This window comes from Crocodylus siamensis, chromosome 1 (assembly GCF_052110815.1).
Source record: "Crocodylus siamensis isolate JL-2025a chromosome 1, ASM5211081v1, whole genome shotgun sequence".
Taxonomy (NCBI): domain Eukaryota; kingdom Metazoa; phylum Chordata; order Crocodylia; family Crocodylidae; genus Crocodylus; species Crocodylus siamensis.
Genome location: NC_143395.1, coordinates 395,392,618 through 395,415,045, shown reverse-complemented (window position 1 = coordinate 395,415,045; position 22,428 = coordinate 395,392,618). Strand labels below are relative to the sequence as shown.

General features: G+C 42.8%; 1 protein-coding gene across 2 annotated transcripts in view; it reads left to right on the top strand.

The window, feature by feature from the left end:
• Positions 1-22,428, top strand: part of ARHGAP42 (Rho GTPase activating protein 42) — a 313,916-nt gene that overhangs the window by 191,360 nt on the left and 100,128 nt on the right. For both annotated transcript variants that reach the window (XM_090030242.1, XM_090030234.1), the window contains exon 5: positions 14,582-14,683. In XM_090030242.1, coding sequence (XP_089886368.1) covers positions 14,582-14,683 — 102 coding nt within the window. The remainder of the gene's footprint in view (positions 1-14,581; positions 14,684-22,428) is intronic.

The window sequence follows — 22,428 nt, the reverse complement described above, 5'->3', positions numbered from 1 at the left end:
ATAGGTCTGTTTCACTTCATCTAATCAGCTGTGCATATATAAATGATGTCCTTTCACCTCATATATTTCCACAGTCTAAGGAAAACAATGAAACTTAGAGCTATATGAAATTATGTTTGAACATGACTGCTGAGGAAGAATCCCATGCTGCAGCTCCATTCCTTTTTCTCCCAGTTTCTTTTCTGGGGAATTTTGCATCTCCTCATCTAGAACTGACACCATTCTAATACACTAAGGACATTGAAATGGCGAAGTAAACTTATTGCTATGCAGTAAAATTTTATTCAGCTCCATAAGTCACCCTGAGGCACCCCTGCAAGACTGGCATGTTTTCCAAAGTGTGTCTGGCCAGGCACCTCTGCCACTGGCCACATTTGTTCGAGCTGCCTAGGGTCCCCCTCCAGGTCCATGATACGGGAACCTGAGCTGGTCTTGCGGCGTAGCAGGGAAACCACTCTGGCCTCAGGCACCCTGTACCTGGGTGCTCCGTGTTGCTAACTCAGATCCCCAGCTGGCGCTGGAAGCCTTGCCCAGGATATTAATGGGGCTTGCACAGAGGCCAAAATAAATGTAGCCAAAAAGAAAAACTTATCTGAAGATTCACGGCATTGTCCTGAGGCAGCTGCTCCTCTGATTGCCCTTCTCCCACAGGGGGGTCGCTTGGGGACAGCCCCTGTGGGTCTCCCCTTCTAGCTGCCCGCTGCTCTTCTTCCCTTCCCCTCTTATCCTCTCCAGCGTCCCTGGGCACCTGACCTCCTGGCAACCTCCTGGCTCCTGGCCGCTCAGGTGGGCTGACTGCTGGGAAGGAAACTGCTCTCTCCTGCGAGCAAAGCTCCCACAGCCCCCGGAGGGAGATCCTGAGGGGAGGGGAGGGGAAGCAAGGGACAGGAAAGCCCTGGTAAGGTGCTGGGGCACCCTACCCTTGCCCCCCTTCTAGTATGGGGTTGGGCCCCCATTACAAGCTCAAACCTATCAAAGTGGGGTCTATGGCTCAGTGGTTATCTACTATAATGTGTACTCTTACTTTAAGAAAACATTTCATGGATCCCCTGGTGTCACCCAGGGATCCTGGATTTCTGTGTGAAAAAAATCCAATATTCTCTGATATAAAACCCCCCACACTTCTGCATTTTTCTGTGATTAAAATTAAATGCCATTATAAACATAGGTATCAGTTGAACACAGTTTACAATTTTAAAGCAATCTGGAAGCCTACAAGTGCCTCAATCATTATAAGCAAATACATTCTAAATACCTATACATTTTGGCATTTCATTTTGGTTTTTTCATCCCAGAAAATCAGAGCTCCCTCTAAGCCCTTTGCTCACCAGGGTGTGGGTCTAGTTGGGGCTGTCCCCTCTGCTGCTTTGTGACCCTGAACAGCCCTGATATGCTGGTGCCTGTTCCTGCCCATGCTGTTGCCTGTTACTCCTGACCCCACCGCCACATCCCCACTAGTGCCCCTCACTCCCTACCTGCAGCCCCCCATCCCAACCAGTGTCCCTCACTCCCAATCTACATGCCTTATGGCCTTTGTTTTAAAACAAGTGTTTAGATGTCTGTGTTCTGATGTAGCTGTGGTGAGGTGTTTGCAGGTATTGTCTTCTGTTTCTTGCTTCTCTCATCCTTCTTAAACTGTAAATAAAAAGTGAGAAACATAAGCTTACTTTGGAGAAAACCAAAAGCTTTGTCAATAAAATTTAATGTGTCCAGGATACAGCAGCAGTTGAACAAAGTGGAAAACAAAGAGAAAGAACGATGTGGCTCTTCCAGTGAAATATGACTTGAAATAATTTAAAAGATCATTTTGAATGTACAGCATCAGACAGGTGGATAGATATGATGGATAACACTTTACATGCAAAAAAAAAAATCAGTATCTTTGCAAGTTCCTGCTGGAAGACAGACCTACCTACTGAAGAACATAATTCCTTCTATATTATATCTAGAACTGCAATTTGTGATTACATTACGCCAAGGGATCTACTTCATGCATTCCTAAGGGTCAAAGCAGTACGGGGCAAGGATGGCCAACTAGGTGTGCACTGATAGAGATTTTGGGGACCGATCAACGCCCCCCCTTGGTAAGAGAGGGAGTAGGGCTGGGACTGGGGTAGGGGCTGGTGTGCCCCAGATCTGTACTGGGTGGGTTGGGCAGGCTGAAGCACTGTGCTCAGGAGGGGCAGCGGCAGTGCTGGGAGGGGGGCTATGGCGGGACTACAGCCACCTCAAATTTCACCGTAGGCTCCCCCATAGCCCCCTCCCAGTGCTACTGCTGCCCACCCCGAGCACAGCGCAGTGCAGCCCGTGGCCCTAGCATGCAGCTGCAGCCCACTCAGCCCACCCTGCTCCACACAGATCCGGGGGGACGTGCCCTCCTGGATCAGTAGCGGGAGCCTCCGGATGAGCTGCCGTACTCTATGGGGTTCCAATTCAAGAAAACACATATATACATGTTTAACTTAATAATATTTTATCACATGCCTAAAATTAAACATATGACTAAGGGCTTCCCTGATTAGGGATGGTTTTCAATATTGGGAACTTTGAAATTTACAGTCTCTTAAACGATAAGAAGTTTGTGTTTCTGTTCAAGGATTAGGTGATGTCACTGATTAGGTAGATCTCTGGGCGGTCTTGCAAAATACTCAGAGATCATAGCAGTGATTCACACAACCAGGATGCCATGGCACCCTGGGGTTCCTTCAGATCCTTTAAAGGGTGCTTTAGGGACCCTGTAACATGTAGTATTAGCACTTTAGGTGTGCAAACATGGTTCATAAGATAAACCTAGAGATTTAAAATATTAAACAATAGTATTAGTACATTATGACCTATTGTGGGCGTCCTGAAAGCTTTGCAACAGAAGAATTGGCCTGTCATTTTTCCATATTCAAAAAACGAGTTAAAACAAAGAACTGGGATTTTCCAGGGTGTACCTTGTGTTTAAAAAGTTTGAGAACCTCTGCCCTGTAGAGAGTGAATCTCTGCCAAACTTATTGATATTTTTGAAGTTTGTTTCATATTGATGTGTAGAGAGATTATTTATAAATTTAGTTTGTCTTCAACTTCTGAAGGATATTCTACTCCTGTTTTATTTACTTAATTTTGTTGTTAGGTATTGAAATCTTTGGTCCTCCAGGTGCGTTTCTATATATTGTTGTTTTGGATATTTGAGGCAAAAGCTTTATTTCCAGGGCAAGGAATAGGAAACAATGTGAATACAGAGTAGTAATGCTTGCATAGCATCCATGTGCTCTTTGCACTGTGTTTGTGTGCGTCTAGTCTTACAACAGTTCCAAACTTAAAATCTGGCTTTATGAGAAGCCTCACTTTTCCTGTGTTTTGAGCCGAGGGAAGCTGTGATTAGGTAACCCTCAGTCTTCTGGCTTGGAGCTCAGGGAAGAGAGAGTTTGCATATACAAAGTTTCTTCACAAGCCTCTTGATTGATTGAGAAGCAGCTTTCATATTCTCCCAGGTGCAGGATGAAGGGGTAGTGTTGGGGTTTGCAGCTGCTGTATATAAAACAGTGTTTTGAGGATAACAAAGGAAAATCTCTCGCTGAGAATGAGAGAAACCCCTGTAACTCCCTCCAAGATGTGTCTGTAAGTTATGAGTCACTGTGTATGTTTGTTGAGAGTTGTGTTGGCATCCACAGAAGTGTGTCTTGTCTTCCAGAACATGAATCACCTGCTGCTGAGTATGGCTTTTAGTTTTCCTGTGCTAATTCTCATTAAGTAAACAGCTTTTCAGTGCTTCACTGAAATCAAATTTGTGCTTTTATTGGTGATGTCAAAGGAACTTTTAACCATGGGGCTACTTACTTACCTACAGGTGTGAAAGGCCAATATTTTTATACTGTTCCCAGAAGCAGTTCTGCAAGTGATTTTTATGGTGCCAGAAATGCTGCTTTGCTGGCACTGTAGCTTTATTCTCAGAAGCCCCATGAAAGTCTGTGTTAAAATAAAGATACAAATGCAATTGACACTGCAGTGCTCTCCTTTTCTTCTGGGTCTATGTTGTTTAGTTTTTGCTTCCATATCCCTCATCTTTCCAGAGAGAAATGTCTGTGCTCTAAACTGGGAAGAAAAAGAAGGCTGATCCATGTGCTGTCTCACTGTAGGTAGCAGTCAGACAAGAAGTTACACTGGTAACCGAGTAGTTTAGTTTACTTTCAAACCAGTGGTGTCTAAATCTATAAATTCTAGGTAAGTGAATGGATACAATATACCTGACAGGTGACTTCTCTGGAAGTGGCACGATGGGAGGGAGGAAGATTGGCACTAGAACGGCAGTAGATCCTCACAGTCTGCTGGTAAGATTTACAAAAGTTTCATTCCAGGCACAAAATGCTTCACAACCTCAATGAATTAATCTCAAGATTTTTTTTTTCTGTGAAGGGAGAGCAGTGAGAAAAATGTGAATTTTTTTATATAATGCATTTTTTCTGTTTGTGTCAAGTCTCTCATTACAGAACAGCGATTAGCCATGTTAGTCTGAAGTCAGGCAGAAGGTAGGATGGGACAGCTCCTTAGGCCCCTGCCAGACATTCAGGTAAAAGCATGATGGGATCTGGTGTATGATCCAAACAATTGCACTTCCTGCCATGTCACATGTGCATAGCGGGAGATTGGATTGTGGGCCTTATTGCCAGTGCAGGAGGAGCCTGGGATTGTGATCCCAGGCTGTCTGTGCACTGGCAAGTAGCAGCCTCCCACAGGTGGGAGCTCACTCAGCTGACAGGGTTCCCGGCTGTGGGGACACCCCCTGTGCTCCTGAGGCTGGGAGCCCACGCTGGATGGGGCTCCCAGCCACATCGGTGCACCATGCACTCCTGTGGCTGGGAACCTCATCAGCTGATCCGGGCTCCCAGCAACTGGAGCACATGGTGCTCGCCTGAGCCTGGGAATCTCATCAGTTGTAGGGGCTCTCAGCCACAGGGGCAGGCCTGGCCACGCATTCTAATGGCATTATAGGAGTCAGTCACAAAGTTATTTCACATTTTTGGTAGAATAACTTTGTGGCTTATTACTTATTCTCTCACGCCATTACTTGATAGAACACGTGGCCAGGTCACAACTCAAGATGTGATTAACTGGTTAATCACCTCTTCAGGCAGGGGCCTTGGAGTCCAGCTGGTTCAACAAGGCAGCTCTTATTATAGCTGGCTCTTCTCTTAAGATGAGAAAGCAAATCATATTTTTTTCATTGCTTATAGCATAAAATATAACAGTTGGCTCTGCTGAACGGGGAGTTGGACTAAGAGTTGGTTTATGTAGTTCCTGGTTTCAGCTTTGCTGCTGGCCTGCTCTTTTCTTAGGAAAATCTCTCTATCGCTGTGTGCTGTTCCCACTGCCCATTGTGTCTTATCAACTTATACTTGCTCTTTTCAGTCCCAGCCCACTTGAGCCTGGATCAGATCAACTGACTGTGCTCCCTGCTTCTATAGTGAGCTTTAGGGCCCAGGCACGTTTACATTTAGGACATGATTAAAGCGTTTATCATGCCATAAATAGTAACCTGGGCACACATTAAAGCAAATTTCTGGCAAAGAAATATAGGAAATGTGCCACAAAGATATTCTGTGTATAATGTGTAACATTTCTGTGGCTTGTTTGTATCATGCCTTAGTTTAAAAATGTGATGTGTAGGAGCTAATTCATGACACATCCCGCCACGCAGCTGAGCATAAGTAGGGACCTACTGAATTCATGGTGGAAGTGGGCTGCACAGCAGCTCCTTTAATCTTGTAGGTTCCCCCATGCACTCCCCCTTCCTGTTGCTGATTGGCTGAGGAGCCTGGGTGGCCATGCTGCTTGCTGCTGACTGGCCAGGATGCAAAAACAGCGTCATATTTAAAACCATGGTTTTTGCCTTCCTGCTAATCAAGAGTAAGTGGCAGGCTCCTTCTGCCAATCAGCAGGGGTGTGTGCATGGGGGAACCTGTAAGATTAAAGGACCTACCACGTAGCCCACTTCCACCATGAATTTGGTAGGTCCCTAAGCATAAGGATTCACCATGGGGCAGCCCCAGGGTCTGGGACACAGCCCTCCTCTACCCCATCAGTGTGAATGGGCTGGGGGCAGCACTGTTTCCTGGATCCAGAACTCCTGCAAAATCCCTGGAGGCAGATGTGGAGGCACCATGAGCCTGACATCAGGGAATGTCTCCCAGATCTTGATCTAGCTGTCCCCCAGACCTTTAAAATATGAGTGTGCAGCTGGGAGCCACAGCTGCATGCCAACCTTTTAAAGTTCATGGAGTACCTGTGGAAGCAGCAGCTGGGGAACTGGGAGCTCCCCACTCCCCAGCTGCAGACACCACTTCATTGTGAGGTACTAGGGCAGCTGGGGAGCCAGGAGCTCCTAGCTCATCGGCTGCCTATACCTTGCCCCGTGGGGCCTGTGCATGGGGAACTTTAAAAAGCATGCTTGCAGTGAGGCTGCAGCCAAGCCTCAGATGCTTAGACCCAACCAGCATGGAGAGGCTTCCCTTTTTTCTGGCTCCTGGCAACTGGGGAGATTTAAAGAGTGTCCTGAAGCTGCTTTTTAGCCAGGGACTTTAAACCCCAAACCCAGCAGCTCTGGCTGGGCTTCCAGGGTTCAGGGGACCAAAGCTCTCAGCAGAGTTTAAAGTCCCCAGTGGGGGAAGCTCTCTTGTTCCCTCCATCCTTCCCACAATCCCCTGATGCCAGGAACCCCATGCCTGGCAGCCCTCCACTGTTACCTCCCTCCCTTGACGACTCTGGTCTCCACCTAGACCTAGGGCTGTCCTAGCTGGGGCTAACAATTATGATTGTCATTTCACTTCACTAGGGACTTAAAGCAGGCGTGGTGCAGTCAGGGCCTGCAACCAACAATCAACTGATAGTTCTGGCCCCAGACCACACCAGAGCCAGTTTGAGTCCCTGGTGTGGACTGAAGCTGATTGTCGGCCCTAGCGTTCCTCTTGCAGGTGCAAGGGAGAGCCCTGGGTTCTTTCTTCTGGGTTCTCTCTGCACTTGCAATTTGGGATCTGATCCCTCATCCCAAGAATTGTGCCTCCTGACATGCAAATATGGTATGGCAGGAGCTACAAATGTTGGGATTAGATCCCATTGCAGTATTAAAGGAACCTGTGCCAAGGGCCCTACTGTCCTCTGTGGGGCTCTGTACAGGTGTGTGGAGCTGTGTTTTTGGACCTCATTGCAGAAATGAGGCCTGTATGGCTATGTCCAGTGCATTTAACTTTTAAATGGTTTATTTTAATCCATCCATAATATGGTAACAAGATTTACTTAGTTCACGATCATTTTGAGTGTCTTAATTCCCTAGCATTTCTAAAGTTCTTTAAAATCCCCACAAGAAAAGATTGAGTAGAACTGGAAAAATATTTTTGTGTTGCCAACCATACAGCTCTGTTTTGGGCTGGAAGGGCATGATATCTCTGTTTAATAAGCCTATTACTTGATTTTCTCCTTATTCAGAATGTGACAAAGCATGCTAAACAGTCGAGATTCTGTCTGTTCATCAAAGAACTCTCTAGTGGGAATGATCCAAAATCCCCCTGCCATGAAAAGGACAGAAAAATAAAAATTCCTGCTCATTTTAAAAACAAAATCAAACAAATCCTTAACTTACTCACACATGTCTCTTTTGTAAATGTGACGCTCATTGCCCTAAGTGAAATATAAAAATGCTGGCTAATCTTTCACTTGTTAAATCTGCTTTAGTCACCAAGCAGGACAGCAGCAAAAATGTCCACCCGGCTTACATTCCAGACCCCTAGAAGCAAGGCTCACTTCTCCACAAATAAAACATTCCAGCATTACAAGGAGCTCCTCACAGCAGGGGAAATGCTGAGGGTAGCCATCAGTGTGCCAGATCCACTGGCTACACAGTTGCATAAACAGACACATAATCAGTTTACAACATAAGACTTCTTACTACAATTGGTACATTCCTTATGTCTGTCTGAGTTATAAGAGGTGGCAAATACTTCATCTTCTTTAAAAAAGTTAATCTTTATAAGAAGTGGAGAGAGCAGCCATTGTCTTGTTGAGACTGGGATTTGGTTGAGGGCAATTTAGCTTAGCCTTGAGTTGGCTGGAGGGACGGTAACAAAACATTTGTTGAGTTTAAATTGTCCACATTGTTTTCTCTTCCATTAACCTGCTTAAAACCTGGAGTTCTTGATGCATCTTCATCTGCTGGCAGGTATATGTATAATAGCAAGGACTCAACGTGTATTGCGGGCAATTGTCCTAAAGGATATCTAAATTCACAGACATGAATGAATGCAAGAAGACATTGTTAGGTCATCTCATGTACACTTTTCCATATCAAACCCTGAAATGTCATAGTTACTCTATTTGTAGCCTGTGTTTGGCTAAAGCAGTGATTGTCAACCAAGGTGTCGTCACCCTGGAGTGCCTCAAGATCCTTTTAAAGGGTGCCATGGGGTGCAACAAGGTGTTAACATTGTCAGGTGTTAGAGGCCTTAAGGCTTTCAGTTTAAGGCGTGTTCTTCAGCAATACTTTGTGATGCATTTTCTGGATTATCTAATTTTGTCAATATCTGTTTTAAAATATGGACATGAGAAATGGATGTAGTATTCTAGAAATTCTCTTATCAGTGTATTGTGCAGAAATAAAATCATCTTGTTATTTCTACGAATTGTTCTCCAGTTTGTATAGTCAAGGATTTCCTTAGCCTTTCATGCTGAAAGAATATTGTATTGCTTGTCCACTGTGACTGAAATGTTTTTCAAAGTCGCCGCTTTCTCTGCAGTTCATTCCCCCATTCTGTAGGCAGTGCCTATTTGCCTGGTTTCTAGGTGTATAATTTTGCATCTGACCGTAGTAAAATGCACGTTGTTCCAGTCCAGCTTGCCAACCATTCCATATAAATTTGTATGCTCTCCTAACTTTCTGTTCAACCAGTCTCTGTATTTTATACCCCACAAAGCTATTTTGTATTCTTTTCCGTATCACTGATAAAAAAATATTGACTACTGGTGGGCCAGAATTCTAATAGAAATCATCCTTTAGCGATGATTGTCTGTTGACTTTTTTCCAGACCTCTCAATTAGCTAGTTTAGTAATTTAAGTTGTATAATGGCGATATTTTAATCAAGGCATTTGTCTAAGCCCCACATGGCATTTTACAGAGATTTATTAGATTTGCAGTTTACTTTATGAATAAAATGTCTAATGGCAAATAATTAAATTAGGCGTCTTTTACATGAAACAATGTTGACTCGTATTAATTGTATTTCTGTTCTATAATTCCTTATTAACCATGTTCCAGCTTTTCCATTGTTTTGCCCAGTGCTTCTGTTAGCCTAACTAATATATGATGACCAAGGATCCAGTTTTTCCGTTTGTGAAGAGAAAAAGCTGTAAAACCCAGATTTTCTCATTTTAAGGAGAAAAGGCCAGATTTTGTCCTTTGAAGGAGATAAACATGAGAAACAGTGGGTTTCCCCTTGCAGGCTGGCAGAGTTGCAGCCTGCAAGGGGCTGGGGGGTGTGGGAGGAGGGCAGGCAGGCAGGAGCACCAAGTGCATACGTGCACATACGCATGCACATAGCCACCAGGCAGCCTGGAGAGCAGATCCCACAGATAAGTCGGGGGGGGATTGAGCCCCCCATAGTGAGGGAGGGAGTTGGACAGAGCTGGTGCTAAGGCTGTTGCCCAGATGGGGTGGTGCATAGGGCTTGGGGCCTGAGGCCATGTACAGCTGCAGGGCCTTGATGGGGAGTGGGACAGAGCTGCAGGCAGCTCATCTGGGGGGTGGCAGGAAGGCTGGCTCTACACTGCTGTGTGTACTCCTGGGGAGACATGAGAGGGTACATCCCCACAGATTTGTGTGCAGAGCAGAGGTGGGTATGGGCTGTCCACCGTGGGCTCAGGCTTCCTGCCATGCTGCCCTCCCCCTGGGGCCTCTGCAGCCCAGGGGTGGCACCCAGTGTGGCAGGGTTGAACAGGGTGAGGAGGCTCAGTGCCACTGCCATAAGCTCAGTACTGCTGTGGCAAGGCACCCCCTACCTGTGCAGCAGCAGCAGGGGCAGTGACATGAAGTTATGCCCCTCAGTGCTGCTGGACAGGCAGAGAGCTCCTCACTATGGTGGTGTAGTGCTCATGGTGGCTGCATTGACCTTCCCTGTCCAGCCCCGCTCTGCCCTGCTAAGCTGGGTTTTGCTTGCTGAGCTGTGGAGACCCTGGAGGGAGGGCGCCAGGGTAGGGTACCTGATCCCACAGTGGGCAGCCCACATCTACCCCCCATATAGGCTTCGCTTGGGTCATGCCACCCATGGGGAGGGGGAGCCAAGCTCCACTCCAGTGCAGCAGCTGCTGCCTCCCTTGGGCACTAGCTGGGGCTTGGGTGCTGCTGCAGGAGGCTGCAGACCCATATCCCTGGCCCTATAGTCCTGGCAGCTGGGGGCCCCCTCTGGCAGGGCTGGCGGCAGGGGGACAAGGTGCCTGTGGGTGGGGAGTGAGGGGACCAGCAGGGCCCAGCGGGCTGTGGGTGGAGTGTGAGGGGCGCTGGAGCTATGGGTGGTGAGTGAGGGGCAATGGCATGGGCAGGGCTACTCAATGCCACAAAACAGTGTGATGGGACAGCTGCAGCTGGACCTGCGCCCAGGTGAGCAAAAGAGGCAGGGGAGCTCTGATTTTCCATGATAAACCATCCCCGCCCCCCCCGCCAAAAAAAAACAACAAAAAAACACCAAAATTTATAGGTTCTTAGAATGTATTTTATAATGGTGACCTGAGGCACTGGCAGGGTTTCAATTTACTTTAAAATGGTAAATATATCAATAAAACATTGTGTTCAGCGGATACCTATAGGTGTGTATGTGTGTGTGTGCGCAATGGCATTTTATTCTGATCACCGAAAAACCACAGAATTTGGGAGTTTTAATCAGAGAATGTGTGATTTTTATGACAGAATTTTCCATTTTTAAACAGGGAAAACCTGGATCCCTGATAAAGCCCAGCTGTCATTTTCAAATGTCAGGACAGTATTAGTACTCTTCAGAAATTTCCCCAGTTTTCTAAAATGTAGTGAAAATTGGCACGAGGAGGCAAGACCTGTATCGGCTTTTCCAGGACTTTTGGCTGTCAGTTATCTGATTCTTCTGCCTTTCTTATAACAGTGTTTATACCTTGGAAATGTTATCCAATATCCTGTAGAGCTGGTTGTAGGATGTAAGGACATGGGCAGGCAAGGTTCTTTGAGTAGGTGTTATATCTTTTATTAGACCAACTAAATAGTCTGAAAAATTGTTCTTTGCAAGCTTTGGGGCACAAACACCCTTCTTTAGGCATAGGGAGAGTCTACCCAAAGAACCTTATCTATCTAAAATCCTATTCATCTGCTAGTGGACTGAAAAGTAATTACTTATATGATAGCCTTTCTTTTTTCAATTCAAGAATTTAAATACTATTGAGCACTTTTTCACTTCTGCATCATTAGAAATTTTATGGCCTCTGTCAAGCAATGTAAGATTATTAATATTAGTTTTCTTCCTAATGTATTTTGTCCAGAGGCCTGACATCAATGGAATTTCACCCAACATCCTTATCTTCTCTTACCAATTTTCTGCCTTTTGTAATGTCTCATTTATATTGGTTACTAACTGATTTCCCTCTTTCCATTTGTTATATGTTGTCTTTATATCCTCAGTTTTTGCAAAATTAGCCTTTTTGAAACAGGGTAATAATATATGTTACCGGTTGGTACCCCAGTGCTTTTGTTACATGCAGTCAGGTTATGATCACTGATGTTGATGCAAAGACCAACTTACAGGTTAGTAATTAAGTAATGTTTTATTCATCAAAAATTATCCCAAATAGGTAGGTCATGCAGGACACAGTATTTTCTGACTTGGAAACAATACATTTCAGACACTTTAAAGATGATTTGCTATTTGCTACATGGAATCTCCTTTTTCCCCCCCTGATCACAGACAGGCAAAGCACATCCTAATACAGACCAAAAACTCCTACTAAATAGATTTTTACCAATACTCCTTTGTGGTCTTTAACAAGCACATTGAGCCATATGTATTCAGGATCCTTTGTTGTGAGTTATCAATAGCTCTGAAAAGTGATACTTAAAACAGTGTTTTTAAAACAGACAGAAAAAAATAGAGTAACAGCTGCCTTCTCCCCCACACACACTCACACTCATACCTTTACCTATTTGGTTCTTTTACCGGCTTTCAGAAATGCCAATTAGATAAAATTTCTTCATATCAATGAAAAAAAAAAACTTTTTTCCAACTATTTAGTTGGTCTAATAAACAATATCACATCCAAAGAACCTTGCCTTCCTAAAAAAGATAATTTCCAGTTCATCTTGTTTATTTCCCAGATACCTCCCATTGGTATATAAGTGGTTGAAAAGCTTTGTCATATTCTTTGCCATGTTTTTCATGATATGCTGATTTCTTGCAGGGGTTGACCTTGCCACCTATACCAGTTCAAGATAAAAAAATATATTAGATGACTCTAATGGGGTAGCACTCAAGTATTTTAGCTTCTCTTTTGACTTAAAAAGTGTACATTCAGGGGTGGTATTCTGTTCAGAGTATGTCTCTGTTCTCTAATGAATTTTCCTTAATTTCTGTGTATGGCTGAAGGAGTTAGTAAATTCAGAAGCCTCTGTTTAGTGGAGCTGTGGACTTCTGAGACAAACTCCCTAACCTGGGCAATAAAACTGAAATTATGTGAGGCACTCAAGCTAATACTACCTTGATCTAAGCATAAAGGGACTGGAGAGTAGTAGCGACTATAGAACTGACATCTCCTGTTAATTCTCCAGGGTCCAGTTTTTGTGGCTGAATCAGACGTGCTGCATCATTTCCCTCATGTCTAAGAATTTTTCTGGGAAGAAGGGTATTCTGCTTGTGTTCCCTCCCTCCCCACCCATCACATGCCCTTTTAGGATGAAATGTGGAAGTCTGGCTTCTTTCATTAATGTCTTTTTTGTTAACAGGCCATTGTGCACACATTAAATTGTAATAAATTCTATGTCATTTTGATAATGTGTTGATAAATATACCAGATTATTTATTTGTCGATATTTTATTGATCATGTTTTTCCTTTAATATGCAGTTTCTGTTAAAATAATGTAGTTTCCCTAAAATGGAGGTGTTCATATTCTCTGTTGATGCACATTATAATAGAAATACCATATGCCTATTCTGAATGATGGAGAATATGTTTTGTTGGGTTTTTTGGCATAATTACTATTAGAAACTTACTAACAGTGTTGTTGGAGCTAATCGTCTGTTACTGAGCTATTTCAGTTGCTTGATATCTGTATGTAAGGTACTAAGATTGTCCTGCTATTTCTTTAACTGTTGACCTGACTTTCCCATGGCATGATAAAAAGTAACTGGAAAGAAATGTTAAATGTTAAAATGTAATGGAGTAATTTCTTCAATATGTAACTGAGATTGTCAGAGAAAACAAAGACAAAAGGATGATTTTTTTTTTAATACTGATGTTCCTGCTTTATATCTCATAGTTATTTTTCCATTATCTATGGATTTTGCATGTGCTGTTCATACAAGTCATGCTACCATTTCTTTTTTCTTAAAATACTTATTTTGCAATTTATTGCAGGGGGAAAGCACAGGGTAGCCTTTCAGCTTTTAAGATATATTGCTAAGGCACTGAAATCAATCACGTGATAGAAGCTCTTGTTACAATAATAAAACAGGACTTTTTTATACTTAAGATGTTGCTGATACTTACGCATTTCCTTTTTCCTTTTCTTGCCAATACTGCTACATCTACAACCATGGGAGATATCCCAACGGGGAGACAGACATCCTTTGCCTCATAAGCCCTGAGTTTAATAATTGAAAAGCAGATCAGTTGAAAAGTGGAAGAGTGTAGCTTTGCTTTCTTTATAGTCAGCCATTTCCCTGCTGGATTATTTGGATCTGAAGTATTCAGCCAGTGGGAATGCAGGATGATTGACACCATGTGAGGGAAGCTACCCTCCCAGCTTTTTTTCTTCTATGAATTCCTTAAATAGGGGATATGTTTAAAAATTCAGCAACACAGGAAGCAATTTTTAAGAAGTGAAGTGCCTGCCTTAATTGTTTTTGAAGATATGTTCCAACTGGTTTACTACATGCTTTTCTATCCTCCTTGTATTTTAAGAACATCAATAGAAAATACAATTAAAACAAGTTCACCACAAAGAGCAGGCAGATGGGGTGAAAGGACTACTCCAGTGTTTCCACTCCAAAACTTCTGTTGGGAACACACACTCCTGGGCTGTTTCTGGAAGGAGGGAATGACGTCAGACATGCATGACTATAGGGCTGGAAGTAATGCCAATTTAGGCCCTAGTTCAGCCCGATGCATCTATAAATGAGTAGTCCCATCAAAGACATATAGATGCTTTGTGCATATACCACCTAGATCTCTAAGGTCCCATTCAGAGTTGATTCTTTCACCATAAAAGAAAATTAGCTTTCCAGATAGATAGCCTTTCAACAAATTTACCAGCTTTTCCTTTTTATTGGTTTTGGAGCTCTGTCAAATTCTTTACTTTGCAATGTTTTGTTTTTCAGGATGGAAAGAAGAAGTTTGACAAGGAAAGCGAGAAATATTATTCCATCCTAGAGAAGCACTTAAATTTATCAGCAAAGAAAAAAGAATCTCATTTGCAAGATGTAAGCTCTTACCACTTTACAATTCCTTATAGCTAAAAAGAAGATAAAAAGAGTTCTTTTAAGGACAGGCTTTATTTTTATTTACACAAAAGAGTAATGCTTCCTGGCAGTCTTTTATTGTTGTTTTGAAGACTTTCCTATTTGAGAATTAATATTGTTCTAAAGTGAAATAAACCTTAATAAGACAATATTAACATTTTCTTTGTGCTGTGTTGTATTTTAAATTGCAAACATATGTTTTACCACTTATGATATTTGTAACTGTATTATTATAATGAAAGATAGATGACCTATAGTTACAGGTGTATCTAGAACATTTAGATTGAATATAATTAGATTATAGCAACTGTGTTTTATGTTAAATTCAGTACCAACAAAAATCCGAATTAATTTAACATAAATTTCAACAAGAAGATAGTCTGAAACATTTTTAATGGTGCTTTTATTGTTTCTGGCCTGTCTTTTATTTTTTTCCTGTATTAGTCTGAAAGGAATATTCTTTCTATTTTAAAAACATATGGCTGTATTTTCTGAAATTAAATGAAAAAGCCATATCATACATAAATAATATACCACCAAATGAATTGCTGAGTGATTCTGCACCTGTAATCTTTAGCCTAACATGTATTTGTCAAAATAAAATCTGCTTAAATATAACCTCACCAGACTGTTAGTTTAAGACGCAGGGGAGGAAAGAAAATTATGACTTGTGTTTTTGCTTGTGAATAGTGCCTTTTTGCCCCAGCCTTCAGTTGTACTGAAGTCACGGGGTCTGATTCTGCTGTACCATTGCCTAGTCTAGCTATATATACCTGCACAAAAAGAATGTAGAGTGCTACTAGATGAGAATTATATGTTTTATACCCCCTCAGCACAGGTGTAAATGACTGCACGAAGCATTCCTATCTGGTAGTGCTTTATGTTCATTTTGCACAGGTGCAAATGGCTGCACAAGGAACAGTACAATGAGGAGTGATGCTCAGTGGGACTATTTATGCAAGTAAAGGTTTCTATAATTGGACCCAGCGATACATATTTCTTTCATGTGCTACTTCTGCTTTCTGGAGGCTGGCAGGACTTCTAAATAAAGTCCTAGGTATTTAATTGTTGTACTGTGTACAGTTTAATGTGATTTATAATTAGAAAGAACTAGTCAGTGAAGCATATTCTATTACGAGCACAGAGCAGTAATTTTATAGGGTAAATGCACCTGCAGTATTTAGGCCCTATTGGGAATCTGATCCATTCCCATATCACTTTGCATATGTGTGATGTGTACTTGATTTCAATAGGGCTCCCACAGCGGTCTGTGCTAGTTGAACTAATTGCAGAATCTTGGTTGTAAATTGTAGCCACATCTTCAGCTTTGAAGAATATGTTTGCTAATAACTCTTTATTTTTAGCTGAACCAAAGGATTCTGTTGCTTGTAGTTATGTTAGATGAAACATGAATTTTCCTATGAGGCAAATTACAATAAAACCAGTGACTCAGTATAAATGACACTGGCTAGGTACAGAAATGACACATAAACCAGTATAAGCGATCAGAAACTGGTCTAAACCTCCAGTGGAAGTTCAGTTCATATAGACTGGTTTCAAAATGGCAGAACTCAGTTTAAGATAGACCTGGATGGGTGTAGTATCAGATTTAATCAGTTTAGGTTAGCTCAGTCTATCGAAGTTCTATTCCAGATTCCCTCCAGACCCATCTCAAGTACCATCACAGCCCCTGCTAACCCTCACCTCACAGGGTGGGCAAGTTATTTCCTGCCTACGCTCATCTGCTCTGGCTGAGGTAGGCTGGCCCTGCCTCTGGGCTCTCACAGAGCAGAGGCAGCAAAACCTCTGCTCCCCAGCCCTGCTCCTGCCTGCGCCTGTCAGCTGGGTGGGGCTGTAAGTGGGGTGGGAAGTGGGAGAATAGAGCCCCCTCCAGCTGGGGTCTGCACAAATGGGGAGGGCTCAAGGCGGGGGATTCCCCCCCCAGCTTACCCTGCCTGGCTGGGCTGACATGCCAGCCTGGCTGCACAGCCCTGTCACCCTGTGAATCACTACCTCTGAGCAGTGGGGGAAAACAGAGCTCCCCACCCTGGGCCTCCAGAACTAGGGGCTGCACAGCTTGGGGGAGGGCTCCCCACCCTGGCCTCCAGAGCCAGGGGCTGCACAGCTTGGGGGAGGGCTCCCCACCCTGGCCTCCAGAGCCAGGGGCTGCACAGCTTGGGGGAGGGCTCCCCACCCTGGCCTCCAGAGCCAGGGGCTGCACAGCCTGGGGGGGGGGGGGGACATGTGGTGGGGGCATTTCCCCTACTGCTGTCCCTGCCCAGCTTTGCTGATCAGCCAGATCAGGCTGCACAGCCACACTCCCCTGCAAGTCACCGCCTCTGAGTGGCAGGGTGGTGGGGCTGTGCAGCCTGGCTAGGCCAGCTGGGCAGGAGGTAAAAGGAGGGAAGCCAAATGTTCTGGCTGGGTCGGGGGACTGGGTATGTGCAGCCAAAGGCCTCTGCTTTCCCCCCCCATTTCCTGGGGAGAGATTCTGTGCTGGCTCCCCCTCTCCCTGCAGCTGATAGGAGGGTGTTGGGGGGGGCGGGGGTGCTGACCAATGAGGGATGGCCTCTGCTTGGCTGGGTTTGTCTTCCCACAGCAATGTCTGGCAGGCTGGGAGGTGTGAGGGAGCGCCTTCTGGCTTCTGCAAGTGCAGCCGTCTGCCTACCTCCCCCCACCAGAGGGTGAACATATGTTCTGTTTGCTCCCAATCCAATCTATGCAGTTTAGAGAAACCCCCATAGATTGGATCAGTTCTGCCTTGAGTTTTTGCATTATCTGTACTTAGCCACTGTGTTTTTTCCAGTGGTGATGAGTACAATATTTAATACAGTTATTTATCTTCAGCAATGACTCAAAAAGTTTGGGAATTATTTTGGTCATATTGTTCTCCATAGAAGACCTAACCATCTCTCAGAAGGGGCACAAGTTATAGGTTTTATATTTACCTATTTCATTTTGATTTCAACTGGGTTTGTGATATAAATGATAAAACAATGTGCTATCTTGGGGGTTTTACTCACTTAAGAGAAGTACATTTGACAAGTCAAGTGTAGACAAAATATGACTTTAAGTGGATCTGCTCTGTTAACAAGCCAAATTTATATTTACTGTTTTCTACCAGTCCATAAATTCCCCTTGCATTAATGGAAAAGTAGTTCCATTAGATGTTAAACAGCAAGTCAGAAAACAATTTTTAGTGTATTTACCAATGAAGCAAGATTTGGTTAAGTAGAGTTAAGTGTTAATTTAATTTGGGGTGTAAAACACATTTCTCTCTTGGGATGGTTATGGGGAGTTATTTATTAGACTGTTTAAAAACAATAATTGAGATTAAGTGTAGCAGCCATGAATTTTATAAACTGTGTTAAACGAGTAAAGGATTTGGCACAAGAATAAAAACTAATGGAAAATCAGAGTAAAATTTTCCACTCTGTCCTTAAATGACTGTTCCATGCCTAGATATTAAATTTCATAACAGATGTTGATTTGTCTTGTCTCCTGAAGGCCCTGATTAGAAAGTTTGTAGGATATGGCTAGCCATTGTATTGTTCCAGTTTTATGCTGGTGTAACTGAACTGAAATCACTGGAGTTACACCATGAAGCTAGGAAATATAGAATGATGAATCAATCTCTTAAAGTATAAAATTGTTTGCAATGGGTCTAGGGTACAGAGGCATATTAATACCAGTCTATCTTATAAATTTTTGAATTTACACAGATGTTTGGAGAGGACAGGCACTAGCTCTCCCAGGGTAGCTGCCTGTAGTAGGCACTATTTCAGAGCCTCACCACAGTGTGGCAGGGGAGTCCTGAGATGAAATCATACACCCCATACACTGGTGTAATCTAAGTTAGTCTTGACTTTTTGAGGGGTAACTGCCCCAGGGTGGAAATACTTACACCAATGTTAAGACTGTACATTCTGTGTCTACTCCACATTTATATCAGTGTAAATCCAGATAACACTAATGTGAGTGAATTTGTTGTGTCTCAGCACCGTGACATATGGGGTTTAGATAACTTCCATTTTTGAGGTTTGATTGAGACACTTAATATATGATTCTAATATTCTGCATATGTTGTATATACATATATAAACCCGTAAGATCATGGGTGTTCAGTCTTGACCTAACTAAAATTGTTATAAGCATTGCATCAGGAGTCAGTTCAGCATGATTTTCCCAGAAATAGATCACAAAGTTTTATATGTTTACAATGCAAAAGTGCAGCCAGCACAGACTTCAGCTCCCTGTATTTGATGTTCCATCTTTATACAAGTACTCCCATGTATCTGCACGTCTCTGTTTACCAATGTGATATTGCTGTTGTAAAGATCCTCCTTTGGGGAGCCCCCTCCATCCCCCTTAGCTATCACAGTCATATAAAGTATAAGATGAAAATGCTTTGGGAATGTGTCTTATATCCAGCACATTCTATGGTGGTATGTAACCTACTGATTGACTTTTTTATAAACTGTACTTCTTTAAAAGTCTAAGTAACTTCTGCTATGGCCATATGAATCAGAAGGATCACTTTCAGTAGTCCTCTTGAAAGCAAATCCACAAAATAGAACTTCTGAAAGCATGTGTGTACACGGGGGCAAAGTCACCATCTTGCCAGGGTGCTTAATGTAAAAGTATATATTTAATGCTACTGCAGGTTAGTCAATACATAATTGATTCCAATTGGATATCTTATTACCTGAAGCTCTAATTAACCATCCAACAAATCATTTGCTACTTTCAGCTAGATGGTATACATGAAAAAGTGAAAATCCTCCCAACCTTTGAAAACTTCTAACAAATCGTTTCTAAAATGGCTCTTACACCTATGAAGCGTTGTTCAAGCATATCCATTAGGCCTACAAAAGTTGTCTTTTGGAAACTGTTATCTATTGGATCTCTGTAGCTAATGATTACTATGGGCCTAATTCAAAAGAATCTTTGTGCTATGGTCAGTACTTCAAGAGCTGCATGAGTTCCATAAACTTAAACATACGTGTAACTGCTTATCTGAATAGGAAAGGATTTAAGATTGTGCTTGAGTGCTTTCCTGAATTGAGCCCTGAAGAGCTGGTTGACTGTAGTCTTACAAATTAGGGTTGACTGAAGCAAGTCATATAGTTGTGACCTGTTGTTAAATGTAGCCATATTGCATACCCTGTAAAGTATATGTTATACAAACAGTCATTAACATGGTAAGTGTTAGGTTTATCCAGGATGATAGTAGTAGAATGTACAGAGTGATACAAGGTAGCGTTAACTTTTGGAAATTCCTAATTTTTCAGTGCTTGATTTCTCATCTATAAGATTAAGTTTTACATTTAATAGTTGATCTGTTTTTTATAGGCATAATAAGAAACGCTACTGCTGAAACATTTTAATGCGACTGGTAAAGCTAACGCTTTGAAGTGCGCTACAGAAATGATTCAGTATTGTTAAATGTCTCAATGCTGCTGAATCATGAAAGCAGCACATCCTTAATTAAAGTACTCTTAATCTAAAAGTGCCACTAACTGACAGAGATACAGAAAAGAAGTTATGCCTAAAACAGGGTTTTGACAAATTTTGGGGCTTTAAGTCTAAAGTTGTGAACCAAAGTCCCCTAATCCTAGAACCACCTAAACTTACTTAAATCCTATTCAGCTGGAAGGTTCCCTAAGTCTGCACTTACAGTTCTGTGCATGCCCAAAACTGTCCCAGCCAGGACAGTTAAGTAACTGGCTCCCTGTGTAGGTTGCACTGGGATCCAGAAACTAGTATGTGCAAATATACGAACAGGAACAACTCCTCACAAAATCCTGTGATTTTTAGAAGTGCCTGGAGGAAGAAATGGTAAGAGTACCCACCATTTATACAACATGATAATCATTAGAACAATTGCACTGGAAGTAGAAGTCCTGAGTTTTAGCTTTTCTTTGGTCTTGAAGTTGTTCAAATCTACATTTCCCACCTTCCTTCATTTTTTAGGCATTTAAAAATAAACAGGCTCTTCTTACTCTTGGTGCCCATTTTTTGGATTATCCTTCTAAGGCACGTATCTCCTCCATACATTATGTAGGCTGGAGATACCTAATTCAGGGTTTGGATTCCAGGCTGGGAGCCAACCACCTATAAATTAGGCAATACAGCATACAGACAGAAGTGACAATTTTCACCCGATCAGGCCACAGAAAGCAGTTTATAGCTGTGACCAAACACAAGTGCACAGCTGCAAACAGCTTAAAAATGGCTGATGGGTGAAAATGTGACCCCTTATGTTATGAGGTATCAGATAAAGGCATTTCAAAATCTAGTGTCTTTGTAACTTGTGTCTGCGGAGCTCGCAGCCTGTTGCTGTTTTCAGAATGTGGAGGGGAGGAAGAGAGTGGAGGGAGTTCAGTCTGGGTTTTTTCAAGCCCTGGAGGGTGCAGTAGGTATACTGGCCCAATACCCCCACCCCACCCTTCAGCACAGGTTGGGAAACCCCAGGAATGATCTCTCTCTGCTGCCTTTCCCCCCACCCAATCTGAAAACAGCAAGCACTGCCAGAGAGCCCTGGCTGTTGCTATGGAAACATGGCTACCAGCTACCAATCTGCAGCTAGATTCACCTCCCCCCTGGACCCAACAGTGAACTTCTGTTAGGTCTGGGGTAAGGTTGTAACTCAGTGGTGTACAAAAATCATTCTGAGTTGCAGCTGGAACCTGCACTTCTATCTGTACCCATAGGCTGCATCCACATGGATGTTTGGTTCCCTGGGGACAACTAGGAGTGGGGCACCTTGAGCCGCAGCTAGTTCTCCCCAGGGAATCCCTGTGCCATGCATTCTCTGGTGCAAGGCAGGTGGGGTAGGGGAGGCAGGAGCCAGCACTGGGTTGGCCCAGCAGCCTTACCTGGGGCCCCGGGGGTACTTAGAACAGCTTAACACCCTTTAATGCTTAGACACTCCCATTTTATGTGCCTTCAGAATGGTTTAAAGGTAGCCTGTAACACCACCCTGAAACTCTCATTGGATCTGGCCTGGAGTTCTTAATTGATGGAAAATATGAGTTTTGCACATTCATAACTTTAAAAATGCTAAACCTTTTCCTTTGAAGATGATTGTTTTTCCTTGCTGGAGATTATTATAACAAAAGCCAGTTGAACTTTCTAGTTATTATTTTGATTTGCCAAAATTTAAAGTCTCTCAGAAAAGTATATTATTTTTAAATGCACATAACTAAAAATGGCTGAGTTTATTTTATTCAGATTTTTCCCTTTTAAAAAAGAAATTCTGTTTGAGCTAGGACCAAATGTGGGCAAGTTTAACCCCAAAAAAGAACTTGCTTTTGAGGAAAGCTATTAACAACTGCAAAAAGGGAATTAAAATGGGAACTGCATCTCTTCCCTACCAGTTGTGGGAGTACTGTTTATGTTTTACACTGCCAATATGATATGTCCCTTTGAGTGCCTTGTTAACAAAGAAGGTAAGAGCTTTCTGCTCCTTTTAGCTGATGGAATTAATTTTATAGCCCCAGTGCAGAAGGTTTTTGTTTTGGTGCCAGAAAATCCTGGGTTCAGGTCCTTCTGACGACACTTGCTAGGAGTCGTCATTTTAAAATAGAAACACCCAACAAAAAATGATATGAAAAAACTGCTAATATGTAAATGTAGATATTTAACAAATGTTCCATTCCCAAAGGGCTTGATCCATGTTGTGAAATAATGTGCTGTGCAACTTT